At 42.7% G+C, this 13069-nt stretch overlaps 1 protein-coding gene across 9 annotated transcripts in view; it reads right to left on the bottom strand.

Annotated features, from left to right (window-relative positions):
* tacc2 (transforming, acidic coiled-coil containing protein 2) overlaps positions 1-13069 on the bottom strand; it is a 55890-nt gene that overhangs the window by 27941 nt on the left and 14880 nt on the right. For 4 of the 9 annotated variants that reach the window (XM_061836702.1, XM_061836701.1, XM_061836703.1 and 1 more), the window contains 2 exons: positions 12758-12865; positions 3006-3473 (listed from right to left, as the gene is read on the bottom strand). In XM_061836702.1, the coding sequence (XP_061692686.1) occupies positions 3006-3473; positions 12758-12865 (576 nt within the window). Of the gene's footprint in view, positions 1-3005; positions 3474-4604; positions 5319-12757; positions 12866-13069 lie in introns of those variants that run through there. The other 5 variants (XM_061836699.1, XM_061836697.1, XM_061836696.1 and 2 more) reach the window with 5 other exon arrangements.

Genomic DNA, 13069 nt, shown 5'->3' with positions numbered 1-13069 from the left:
ATTCACCCATTGCTCACTCACTCAAAACGCTCGTCTTACGTTGACAAATCGCTTGTCGCGCCCCAATGACGCGGTTGCACACGCTAATGGTTTTTATGGGTGTCTTATTTGGTCGCTGTTACACGCTTTTCATGCGTTAGACGCACGTTAATCACACGCCAGATGTGTCATCCACGTTTGAGAATGCTGAAAAATAGAACGATTGAAATGTTCAGAGGACGTTGACCAGAACGTCATAGTGTGATGGAGCCTTTAGGTCTTGAGATCCTTCCCTAATAACACCCGCAACTTTAGCTGCGAGCATGACTGACCACACACGTACATTTTTCGAATGTGAGTGACTGAAATACCATTATTTACAAGATTCCTGTAGTGGTACACAACCATTTTCAATATTTTAACCATTTTTCAAGAACGCACACTTTTGACCTTTGAATATGAGGTCAATCCGAGTATTTTCCTACACATAGTTTCAACACTGTGTAACTGCACAAAAACATGTTTTATGTTGTATTTTTAGCACTATAAAACAAAGGAACATTTGATATATATTTTTGATAGTCAAATTACAATATCCCACTAATCTTTAGGTGGCGATTTCAGAACAACTGAACAAGGCTTTGAGGAATGCTGCTCCATTTAAGTCCAGTTGACAACGCGTGTCATTCTGTTGACAACTGTCCAACAAAATGCTCTTACCAAATATTTTTGTGACAACCAGCGAGAACTGAACTTGTGCTGTGACTGACAGGCAACAAATGCCATGTCACACGCCTGCTGGGATTGCAGCAGTGATGGCAGTCACTCATAAAAGCTCATGAAAATCAAGCCATGCAGATGATGATGCACATCATGAGTCACCCTCATAATGCAGTCAACATGTACTGTATCCCTGTGAATCGCGCTAACGTATATCCCAAGCTATCATAATGATAAATAATGGGTTTTCAGCCTTTAAAAAGTACAAATTATTATTCAATTGGTCAGACGGAAAGAAACTAGCATGTCTGAGAGACGTTAAAAGGTCAAGCACAGGCACCAAAAGGACAATCCAATCCCATTTGGAAGTTCAGGTGTGACAAGCAGGGTAGCGTATGATTCCTGGCCAAAAGAAGTTCACGTAAAATCTTCAATAAAAAACTAAAAATAGGCCATAAATATCATATGGGACTTATTCAAAAGGTCAGTTAGACCACATTGTTAGTGTAAACTTTTAGTGACTCCTTAGTTATGGATTACACACACGTGACTTTCCATTCACTTTCATAGGGTGAAGGCCTTACAGGGAAGCCTGAGCCCATTCTTTATTCTCACTGCAGGCGACTTACTGACTTCAAGACTGACAATAACAAATGTCACATTTGTTTTTCTGTATATCTTCCGGTAATATGAATGAAAGAGATTTATTCTTGCCATTATTTCAGATTGCGCTCAAGGAAACAAACTTAAAGCCAACTGTTAGGAAAGTCAACTATTACAGGGTTCAAACTCAGTCTGACCAAAAAAATTTAAGGGCTTTTTAGGGGCATTCTTAGGGGCTGACACGAAAAATTGAGGGCTGACACTGAAAAAATGTAGGGCCGACACGAAAAATTTAGGGCCATTGTGGGAAATCAAGAGTAAGGAAAAAAGACTCACCCAATGGTGCCATCAACCGTTCTTGGTTCATCAAATGTTCCAGTATCTCAGTACCTGTGACAGTGATCACCTGTTGCCCCTTGTGGTAGTTCTCATTGATATGACCATTGTCAACGTCTTCACATAACAGTCTACAGAAAAAGATTCTAACTACAATTGCAACTATATACACAAATGTCTTCTACTGTCTGTCTGTCTCAGCACCCCTACTCTAGCCCCTTGAGCCTACCCAGTGCCTCCTCTATTTGTTGCTGCAGAGGTGCCAATGTGGCTCTCTTGTCCTTTGCTCTGCCTCTGAGTGCATTGGCCCCGGTGATAAACCTCAGATTCCTCTTTTCTTCTGCCTCCTTCACACAGCCTGTCAGCCTTCTCAATAAGCGTAGATATGTCAGTCTCTATTCTGGCTTTTTTGGCTTTGAGGCAGTAGAGATGAAAAGTGGGCAGCGATGCCAAATGTAGCCAGGTACGAAGTCTTCCTTTCCCTGTCACTGTCTGGGAACATGACCGCAAACACTTTTGAATTATTTTCACAAGATTTGTAACTGTAATGGCTGCATATCACTTTTAAAGTCCACACGATCTCTGCCTTTAACGAGTCCGTCTTCGTGTATTGAACTACGTTCATAAAGTCTGACTTCTGGGTGGTTGAAGTCGATGGCTGGACAACTGTATGTGCGCATGCACTGCCAGTACCACTGCCTGAAGTTGATGCTTCACTATCTTGATATTTTAGAAACAGATTCATACCAACAGAAGATGAGAGAGTCTTCGCCAAATCAGCATGTCTCCTTTTTTTCCGGTGCGACTCCAGCGCTTTGACGCCCATCTTTTCAAGCTGGTAACTCTGCTTGCACAGATGGCAGTAAAACATGTGCCGATCTTTTGGATCTCGACGAACCCAGCTCCCAAACTCCTTACTTTCAACCCAAGCTTCTTGAAAAATGCACTTCCCCGTGATACAAGTTGGATCGATGAAAGAAATACGCTACGTCGTAACAAAGACGAAGTGAAATGCCTACTCACGGAAACAAACAATGGAATATCGACAAGATGGCGACTAGTTGTCAACACGGTGACTTCCGTTGACAATTTCCAGCTGTTTTGGACACCAGACGAATCGCTATTTTTTTTAAAATAAAAGATTAATTTATTTTTTAGGGAGAAATTTGGCGGTAGAGGTCCTCCCTTTGATTTTTTTTAATTTAAGGCCTTTTTAGGGGCTTGACCGGTTTTCACGGATTTTAAGGACTTTAAGGAACCCCTAAATGCACCTTCGAAAATGTAGGGTTTTTAGGGACTTTTAGGGCCGCGTGCGAACACTATTACAATTTTAAGCATGGATGGCATTATTCTGTACAGATACATACCCAATTTCCTGTAGCACCGCAGCAGGATCATTCACCGTTTCTGTGCTTTCCTCTTTTGGTTTTTCAGGTTTATCCTCTGGGTGTACACTCTTTGTTTTCTTCTCTAGTCCTAGGTGTTTTGTTGTCTTCTCACTTTCTTGTGAAGATTCCTTCTCCGCTTTGTCGTTATAGAGTTCCACAAGGTTGTCTCTGTTTTTTGTTGATTGTGCAAGGTCAGTTTGATGTGCTAATATTTCTATACTACTGATCGGATGCTCTTCAATATGACCCTCTTCTTGTTTAGCAATTTCGTTTGTCTCCTGCACATGCTCGTTAAGCTTTTCTAGCTGTTGTGCAAGATTTACTTCAGGATGTAGCGTTGTGATGTCTAGCTGCTCCTGAGGGATCTGCTCTCGCCCCAGAGAATCAGCTACCTCCTCTTTTGGAGTAAGAAACTCTTTTTGAGAAGACTGCAATGATGGGAGGGGTCTGAGAAAACACAATAGAAGAAGGGAAGTGGGACATTTAGTTTTACCACATGCATGAGAAATGACGGACAAACTACAAATGTCAAGGTAGGCTGCAGTTTCCTGAAGTGTCTCCTTGTTTGTGTTTTGACAGTAGTGCTGTGTGAATGTGTGTGTATTGTATTATGTCAAGCTATGAGTGCTGTGTGAAAGGGAGGGGGGGAAGCACCATTCTAGTCGTGGAGAGATGTCGCAGCTGATGTCATCCTTCCAATATAAAGAGCTGCATTACTTCCATTAGACTAACATCTGACCTCAGCTCCAGTCAACACAATGTACAGCAGTGTACTTACATCCTCATTCATATTCATTGTAAGCCAGTTCTTTTCAACAACAAACTACACAAGTGCTTAACATAGTGTCATTGCATATGGCCATGTACAAGCGTAACTCTACAAAACTGCAAAATTGCTTCAAAGTAGTTAATACTTCTAAAGACATTTGGTTGTACTGTACAAAAGTCATTTGGTGTCCTTTATTTTCTGACTTGTTTTATTGTTGAAAAACCTACAGGAACCCAATTCAGAATGTACAAACACCAGCAACTAGGTAACTTTAATATCTACCTATTAGATAAAAAACAAAGAATTATCCATCCATCCATTTTCTTAGCAGTTTATCCTCAGGAGGGTCGCGGGAGAGCTGGAACCTATCCCAGCTGTCATCGGGCAGGAGTGAGGGTGCAACCTGAACTGGTTGCCAGCCAATCTCAGGGCACATAGAAACAAACAACCACTCGCAAACATACCTAGGAGCAACTTAAAGCCTCCAATGAATGCATGTTTTTGGGATGAGGGAGGAGACACGAGTGCCCAGTGAAAACCCACACGGCACGGGGAGAACATGCAAACTCCACACAGGCGGAGCCTGGATTTGAACCCCAGTCCTCAGAGCTGTGAGGCCAACGCTCCAACCAGTTGCATCACCATCCCGCCATGAAGAATTACAGTCAAAATAAAAAAAGATTTGAATGTTTTTTTAAATGTCTGTTTTTCCGTCATTCCACTTACCATCATGTAAATCAAACGACATTTGCCTTATTGAATATAAACTTGTGAACACATTTAAAACATCCTCATGCTCTTTTGTTTACCTTGGTATTTCTGTGCTCTCTTGTTCAGTCGGAGCATGAGAAGCCGCTTCTCTCAAAGTTGTTATCCAGTTGGTAACTGACTCTTGTGTTGTGAGTTCACCAGGACAAGCATGTGGCACGTGGGACGCCACTGTGTCTAGGGATGCCTGTTCAAAATGAGGGTTGCAGGCAAGGGAGTGCACCAAATCATCAGCCGCTGGAGTTGGCAGGGAGATGTGATCGGGAAGTTGCTCATTTTGAGACAGCACTGCCTGAGAGAACAATGCATGGTCATCTTGGTTTTTGGGTGAAGCATTGGGTGTGTCTGTAGCAATGTTGGGTTGTAGATTGATAGTTAGGTCTTTGTCATTTCCCACTGTCTTCAAAAGCTTAATGTTGCCATCAGAGTGACAAACAACGTTTGAAACATCAGCAGATGATGGGTTGATATCTTGAGGAACCGCTGTTTGACTTTGTACATTCTTTGGTGTCGCTTTACTGTCCATTACTTTAACCTTACTTGTTCCTTTCACTGGGAAATGTGCCTTTTCTCCACCTAAAGATGCATTGTTCCCCCATGCAATCTCCTCTACGTGAGGGCCTTTTATGGGAGTTGGTGCCAGCGAAGCATTTTGTATGCCAGAGATTTTATTGGAGCATTGTGGCTGAGGAGACTCACACACTGCATCCAGCATTTTACATGCCTCAGTTTCACTCTTGTGGGTTTTCACAGCCTGAGAAGCACAGTCATCCTTTTCGACAGTATTGTATATTTTTCCATGTATCTTGGGATGTTCATTTTCACTCATACTAACATGTGTATAAACAGAAAATCCTATAGTTGAAACTTTCTGATCATTTAATAAAGGCTGAGCTGAAAAAGCATTGCTTATAAAGGCACAACGATTTCCTTGGAGCTCCCCAAATGAATCTGATTGGTTTCTTACAATGTTATCTTTACTATCCACACTATTCAGAAACTCATTGTCACGTATTATATGTGTTATTGACCCCTCCTTTGTTAAAGTACAGGTTTTGTCATTACTCACTTCATGTCTAAACTCATCCATGTGAGGTGTCTTTGTTTGCACTAAAGCATGTTGTTCAATTGAGTTTCTGCAATCAATTAACTCAGACACAAGAGGAACAACAATCATGTCAACTCCTGGAATTATTTGTGATTCCTTGCGTTCAACTTTGTCTTCAACTACCACATGCTCACTGATACAGCTGTCACCTGTTGATATCTGCCACTGACCTGATGTCTCAAAACATCCATTGTCTCCTCCTGCTACCTCAGTAATCTCAGAAACAGGTGCTTGAATCAGTTTAATTTGGCTATCAATCTTTCCCCCTTCTTCCAATGCCTCCACGCAACCACCTTGCAATCCATCCGTGGAATGTTGGGATCGCACATTCTGCTGTGGTTGCTCCAATTCCTCCACTCGCTGAGCCAAACTGTGCAGTCCAGTATGTGAATCTATTGACGTGTCCCCGTTTTCCTTGTGCTCAGTTTCTGCCGAAGTTTGGTGCAAATACTGGTCATAAACATGATGTTCACTTGCCATTTCTTCCTCCAAACTTTGAACCGTATGCGGTTCAATATTATGAATGTCATATTTATTTGATGGCTTCACATCTCCAGTTTCCTCTTTCTCATCTTTATCAGACTTTTCATTCTGTTGAGTCGTCACATTTCCTATATGAAGTGTGCCACCATCTGCTGTTTCCTTTCGATTATTGTGCAGCTCGGTTTTGTCACTGAGTGACATGGAAGTTTTCTCATCCATGTTCTGTTTTTCCTTGACATCACACAGTTCAGTGTTATCACACGTCCCATTGGCCGTGTTAGAATTGAGTTGGAAGATGTCATTCATGAGCTCAGCTGTTGCTTGAGTCGTTATATAATTAGAGCCATCACTTGCCAGTACACAATCTGGAGGTTGTTTTTTCTGTAAAGGTGTCAGTTTGCAGTCAAATGCCAGAGAGGAAATACAGTCAACATCATTTCTATCCCCTTGTGTCAAATGAGTTTTTTCTTCATCATCTACTAAAGACTTGTGTGCCTTGGTACTATCACACCCAAAATTGTCACCACCAATTCCCTCAAAAAGAGAGACCTCACGTTCATCAACTGCCTCCAAGTTACTTAACATAAAGCCTTGAGGTTGCAGCATCAATGCAGAACTATTGGCACATTCCTCATGAACAGAAATTGACTGCTCAGTGGCACTTGCCTCTGTAATTACTGACTCGTCCTTTATCAGATCCATGTGGGTCACAGACTTTGAGTGCTTCTTCGATTCAGTTGGCTCCGTGCTAACTAGTGCGTGAGAGGGTGGTTGCGCATATTCAGCAGGAGGCTGACAGCTGAGGTCTCTTTGTTTTGTCTGAGAGACTGAGCAGGTTAACACTGGTGTTTCACAATTACGGATGGAAACCAGCTCACTTGAAAGCTGTTCATTAGGAGACGCGGTAAAGACACTTTGTATTGGCTTAATGGTAACATTACTGACAGAACTGGAACTTTCTCTTTCTTCAACCACTAACTCATCCCTTTTCGTCTCCTCTGGCTTGTCAGGTTTGGTTGGGTCGTTGCTGTCCATTTTGAGCTCAAGTGTGTTCATTTCTTTTGGCAATAGACACAAATCTGCACTGCCCTTTTCGATCACAACCTCACCCTCCTTTGTCACCATTTGATCCAGGTTTTCTTCCATTTGTTTACTAGTTGACTTCTCTTTTTCTTGGTGAGTTGTTGTCCTCTCACTGTGTTCTGATGACTCCTTTCCTGGTTTGTTTACTTCATTCTTGGAGAGTTCTCTAGGCTCTTCAGTGCACTTTGCTGGTTCTGCAGAAACACCTGTGGGTACTGTGTTTTTTTCAAGAGTGTCACTATGTTCCATACTACTAAGATTTTTTTCAGTTGGCCTTTTCCTGTCTTTTTCTAATGGATCACTATTAGCATTCTTGGATGCATCTTCTGTATTCAAAAGAATACCATTATCAGACTTTGATGTGGCACTTTGAAATGCTGCTTCATCCTTGGAAGAACCGTCGGTACTGGTTTCCGGCTTCCTTAAGCTGAGGAAGTCTGTGTAAATATAGCTGGCCTCAACAACAGGATGGTACAAACTCTCATGTACCGTCAATGGTGGCAATGACGCCCATCCCAAAGCCGGCATTGACATGTTTCTCACCTCGATAGTGGCACTACAGTCTTCTTTCACACTGTCTACAAAGCGAACTATGTTGCTGCCTCCACTTCTAATACGTGCAGACTTACCCGCACTAATGGTTTGGTTCTCAGCCTGCTCTTGGATCTCGACTTCTTTCTTAGTTGCTGTGGATTTGGGTGTGCTGCTTTCAGGTTGCACCTGTTGATTTTTGCTGGCAAAAGTAAGAGACGTCTCTGTGATGGCTGCCGCCTCACAAGTGGTTCCGGAACACGGTGGCTCCTCAGAATTCAGATCCTGCTTTTTGCTGGCTCTGTTTTTAAAATTGCTTTGTTCGCTACGATGTTGCAAAGGTGAAAATGCTGCAGCGGGCTCCTCCTCAGTGCACAGACTGCCTGTGACGGTATTGGTGGTCTCAGCGCTGCTCAATGACTTCACAAATGACTCGGCAACATCAGTGGGTGTAGACGGCTTTTTCTTAGCTTCAGACGCCCCTCTAGCAGCCTCCTCCGGAAGGCTGAATGAACTACACTCAGCCACTCCTCCTACCTCCAGTCCTGCAGCGCCATCATTCAGATGATCAGCACTGGCAAGAATCCCATGGGGAAAATTATTAAAATTGCATTCAGACCAGAGTGGGTCCATTTCTCTGTCACACACTTCTCCCGGAGAGATCGTGGCTCCTGCACTGCTCGTCTCCCTCTGTCCCTTCGAACAACTCTCAACCGAAGTGTATGGCATTTTGCTCTCACAGGTTTCCCCACTAACGGCTTGTCTCTGATCATCTGAAGAATCAAGTATGGAACAGACAGATGAAAGATGAGCACTGTAATCGAAGTGTCTTTTCCTCTCTTTGTTTCCCTCCGAGTGTATTTCTGCCTCTCCTTTCCCGATGCCTCCTTTAGCGTTAGCTGCTCCCTCCAATGAATCACAGCTCGCGCTTTCTCCCTCACTTTTTATCACTTCTCGCATCGTGGGTGTTGTTACTGGCAACGCAGCAGCCTGTATTAAAGCATCTTCAATGGCCCTCTCCACACAAATCTCTCCCACACTAGCTGGGATGATGCAAAATGGGCTTTCCAGTTTGTGTATCTGTCCTTCAGTGCAAATAATATCCTTGTGTGATTGCTTTTCTGATTCGTTATCGAGAACATCATCTGTGGGCTGGACATCTGTTATCGTTTGCTTACTGATTGGACATGCAGTTGTATGTCGCGTCCTCTGTAGGATTTTGTCAGTGTTGTTATTTTTGCCACACTGAGCATTTGTTACATTTATGTTATCAGACTGAATTAAGTGTGAAGGAACCAGACTGGATGCAGAACAGGCCAAGTCAATAAAATGATCCTCCAGGGTATGAGAAGATAGGGAGGGGCTTGGCATTCCCTTGCGACGAAAGGCATCATTAAGCTCTGCATCGCACATCACAGTCTCTCTGCATGACACTGAAGATCCAAATGGCTCGGAGTGACAATGATTTCCTGTACTTACAAGCGGGACATCCTGTAATTCATTTTCAACTTGTCTTGCGGCCCTCTCCTCCACTTTCGTCTCTTTGTTCATCTCCCCCCTCTTCTTTTTCTTGTGCTTCTTTTTGTCTTTCCTTTTCATCCTTTTGTCTTGCACCGGCTCAACCTGTTTGTTGCGCGCAAAAATAATTTGTGTGGTGTTCTCAGCATGACTATTTGATCCTGGTTGCTTTTCTGAATGCAATTCCTCAAGCAAATCTTTGTTCTCAAAATAAGGAGTTCCAGAGTCACCTAACTCTTTAATAGAATAATTAATGTCAGTGTTACTAGGATTTATTTTGCATGAAGGAGTCAGATTTTCAATTTTCAAGTCAACACTCTCTTCCTTTAGTTCTGTGTCTTCCTCGGAATTCTCCCAATTACAGTCCTGTGAACTAATTTCTCCAGTGATTGTGTTACAATCAGCACATGCCAATAAAGCATCTCCTGTCATTTGCTTAAATGTCCCTGTTGTCTTTTCTGAATTGATATCGGGACCTGATTTATTCTGCTCATCCCCTTTTGTGGATTTCTTAGGAGTCTTTGTTCCAAGTATGTAGTCCCTGAAACTAAACACAACTGACTCCATTTGCCTGCGGCCGGTCTCGTTTCCATGCGTACTTTTGTTTATGACCTTGCTGTTTCCATGTCCAGACTGATCTGCAACTTGAGGCAGTGATGATGACTCACCACACTTTGTAACTGTTCCTTGTCCAGTTTCCTTATCCGCTTCATCAATTTTTTCATGCTTGTTGCTGATGGGTTCCATGAGATGAGAAACGCTAAGTGAAGCCATTTGTTTCTCACTTTCCTGGAAGGCTGTCTGGAGCTCCTGGTCAAGAAGCACACACGGAGGAGGGGCCAAGGGCTGGCCAGCTGGGTGAGGTATGGCAATGGGCTGAGGTGAGGGTGAGGCATCTGTGAGAAGTGGGTCGGTGCCATGAGGCCTGAGACAAGGGTAGGGTGACATAGTTAAAAGTGTGGACTGTCTTGCAGACAAACAGCTGCTCATTCCATGATGCCACACAACGCCACTTGCGGCTGACAAAGCTCATGCTCTAGCATTCCACTCACGCGGGTGCACACACAATGCAACTTTAGTCAAAATGTCTATCACATACCAGCTGTTTCAAAGCAGTTGGTTGTTAATAAAATATACCACTCTACATACAGAATATGATAACAGCTTTTTATATCGAATACATTATTTTTAAAGCCTGTCTTTAAATGTTACATAATCATACTTCCATAAAACTTGAAAAATCAAATCAGTTATTAAAGCAGTGACCAGCATAACAAAACACCAATATTAATATTGCAACAGTTATGCCACAACTGAGCACTACTTCGCCAGACGACAGAACAGTGTGGGACCATCTGAACTTCTGTGATTTTGCAGCTATCCATTAGCTAGTTGACAGATAAAGGGACGCCCCCAAGGTACCCTTCGCATCATCATAACAAGCCTGAATACATTTACTGTACAAAACATTAGCCACACCTACACAATATAAAATGTTGAGACTACAAAGACAACTATCAACTTGTGTTGGGACATATTGTTCTCACCGTGCCTGCGTGGGTTTTCTCAGGGCACTCTGGTTTCCTCCCACATCCCAAAAACATGAATTGGAGACTCTGAATTGCCCCTAGATGTGATTGTGAGTGTGACTGTTCTCTGTCTCCTTGTGCCCTGTGATTGGCTGCCAACCAGTTCAGGGTGTACCCTGCCTCCTGCCCGATAACATCTGTGACTGGCTCCAGCGCTCCTTATTTTATTAATTATATTTGTATTTTGAGTCACTGATGGTGTAGTGGTACACACGCCTGACTTTGATGCAGCCATGTGGGATCGATTCCTGGTCAGTGATGGTGTTGATATCTGCCCTGCAACCAGTTCATGGTGCAGTTCGCCTTTCGCCCGAAGCTAGCTGGAATAGGCTCCGGCTTTCCCGTGACCCTTTTGGGGATAAGCCGCTTGGATAATGGATAATATTTGTATTTTACTCACTACTTATTCAACTAAAATTGCTTTTATGCCTGATAATTTCATCAATCTATTTTCTGAACCGCTTAACCTAAAACGGTCGCAGGGTATGCTGGCACCTATTCCAGATGACTCTGGCCGAGAGGAATGGTACACCCTGAACTGGTCGGTAGCCAATCACAGAGGACATAGAAACAACCATTCACACTCACACCTATGGGCAATTTAGAGTCTTAAAGTAACCTACCCTGCATGTTTTGGGGATATGGGAGGAAACCGGAGCACCCAAGAGAAAACCCACACACAGAAAGGGTGACACAGGCTACGTTTTGAATTTTGGTCTCAGAACTGTGAAGCAGATGTGCCGTCTAATATGAAATGACATATCATGATCTATTATGACAGTGAGGGCCTCACGCTTTTATCTGAAAGACGTGAAACAAAGTGTTACTTAAGGCAACTGGTTTTCATCAGTGCTCTTGTATACACATCCTATCAAAAATGTCTCTCACCTCACTGATGAGTGCAGCCAATGACGTAAGATAAAAACTTGACTGCGCAGAAACCCCTTTCACGTGGTAATTCGGCTTCAACTTCCAGTCAAACATTGCTTTGGGTACTATTTCACGTAAAAGTTCCTTACATTGTCAAACATAATAACATCAAATTGAAGTACGTTAGTTTTACTGTAGGCTTTTTTGTTGAGCTGTTGGCTGTCAAAATCATGCCGGCATGTCACAAAGAACTTTTCAACGGTAAGTATGTTTCAGCTTAACCTTCAGAATTAATTATTATATATTTATCATGAGAATCACTGATGGGGTAGTGGTACACACGCTTGCCTTTGGTGCGGGCAGAGTGGGATCAATTCCCGCTCAGTGATGGTCTCAATATCTGCCCTGCAATAGACTGGTGACCAGTTCAGGGTGTAGTATGCCTTTCACCCAAAGCTAGCTGGGATAGGCTCCAGCTTTCCCGTGACCCTTGTGAGGATAATGGCTGGATGTATATATTCATCGCATTGTTTTCCATAACAATGTGTGTATGTTTACCATACTTTTTACCCTGACCAGAAGTCAGAGCCTGTTGACCATGCCGGAACCAATGACAGTGCGCAGTCCAGTTTTTAATTCATACAGCACAGTATTCGCCTCATTAGAAGGGAGCAGCACAAAAAAAGAAGCAAAGTTTATTTTTTTTCCAAATGGGACAATCTATTCAAGACATAACACTCAATCTACCAAGTTGTGTATTTAGTTGTTCAGCTGTGATTGGAACAAAACTTATCATACCTTGTGTTTTGGTTAAATGTAATACATCGACTCAGATTAATATTAATTCACCCAAACATTAAGGGGACTTATTTCTCAACCCTTTAATGGGACAAACCCTACACAGGAAAAGCGATCTATTATGTGCACACATAAATATATATTTTGTTATATGTACTTTGTCACTCCATGCGCTCTGGTTATACTGTATCATTCATTATACAGAGTCCAGTACCTGCTATCTAGGACTACCAGAGGATGACTGACTTCCATTTGATGCTGCAAGCCAGCTAGCAGGGAGTTGGCCTGCTCATATGACCTTTCTCCTGAGCTAGTCTTAAATCTGTCAACACATGCCCAAAACACGTGCACAAAGACAAACAGAGCACAGAAAAACAAATAAAGATCTACCGGTATTTACCATGACTTCATGAGCAGTAAAGATGTGTTCCCTTAAACCCACTGTTCGAGGATATTGGAGAGGAAAACTTTATTTATTGTGTGTATTTATGAAAACACCCTGAGAGGTAACTACTGTCAGGACAAC

This window comes from Syngnathoides biaculeatus, chromosome 12 (assembly GCF_019802595.1).
Source record: "Syngnathoides biaculeatus isolate LvHL_M chromosome 12, ASM1980259v1, whole genome shotgun sequence".
Classification (NCBI taxonomy): domain Eukaryota; kingdom Metazoa; phylum Chordata; class Actinopteri; order Syngnathiformes; family Syngnathidae; genus Syngnathoides; species Syngnathoides biaculeatus.
This window is presented reverse-complemented; position numbering and strand designations above follow the sequence as displayed.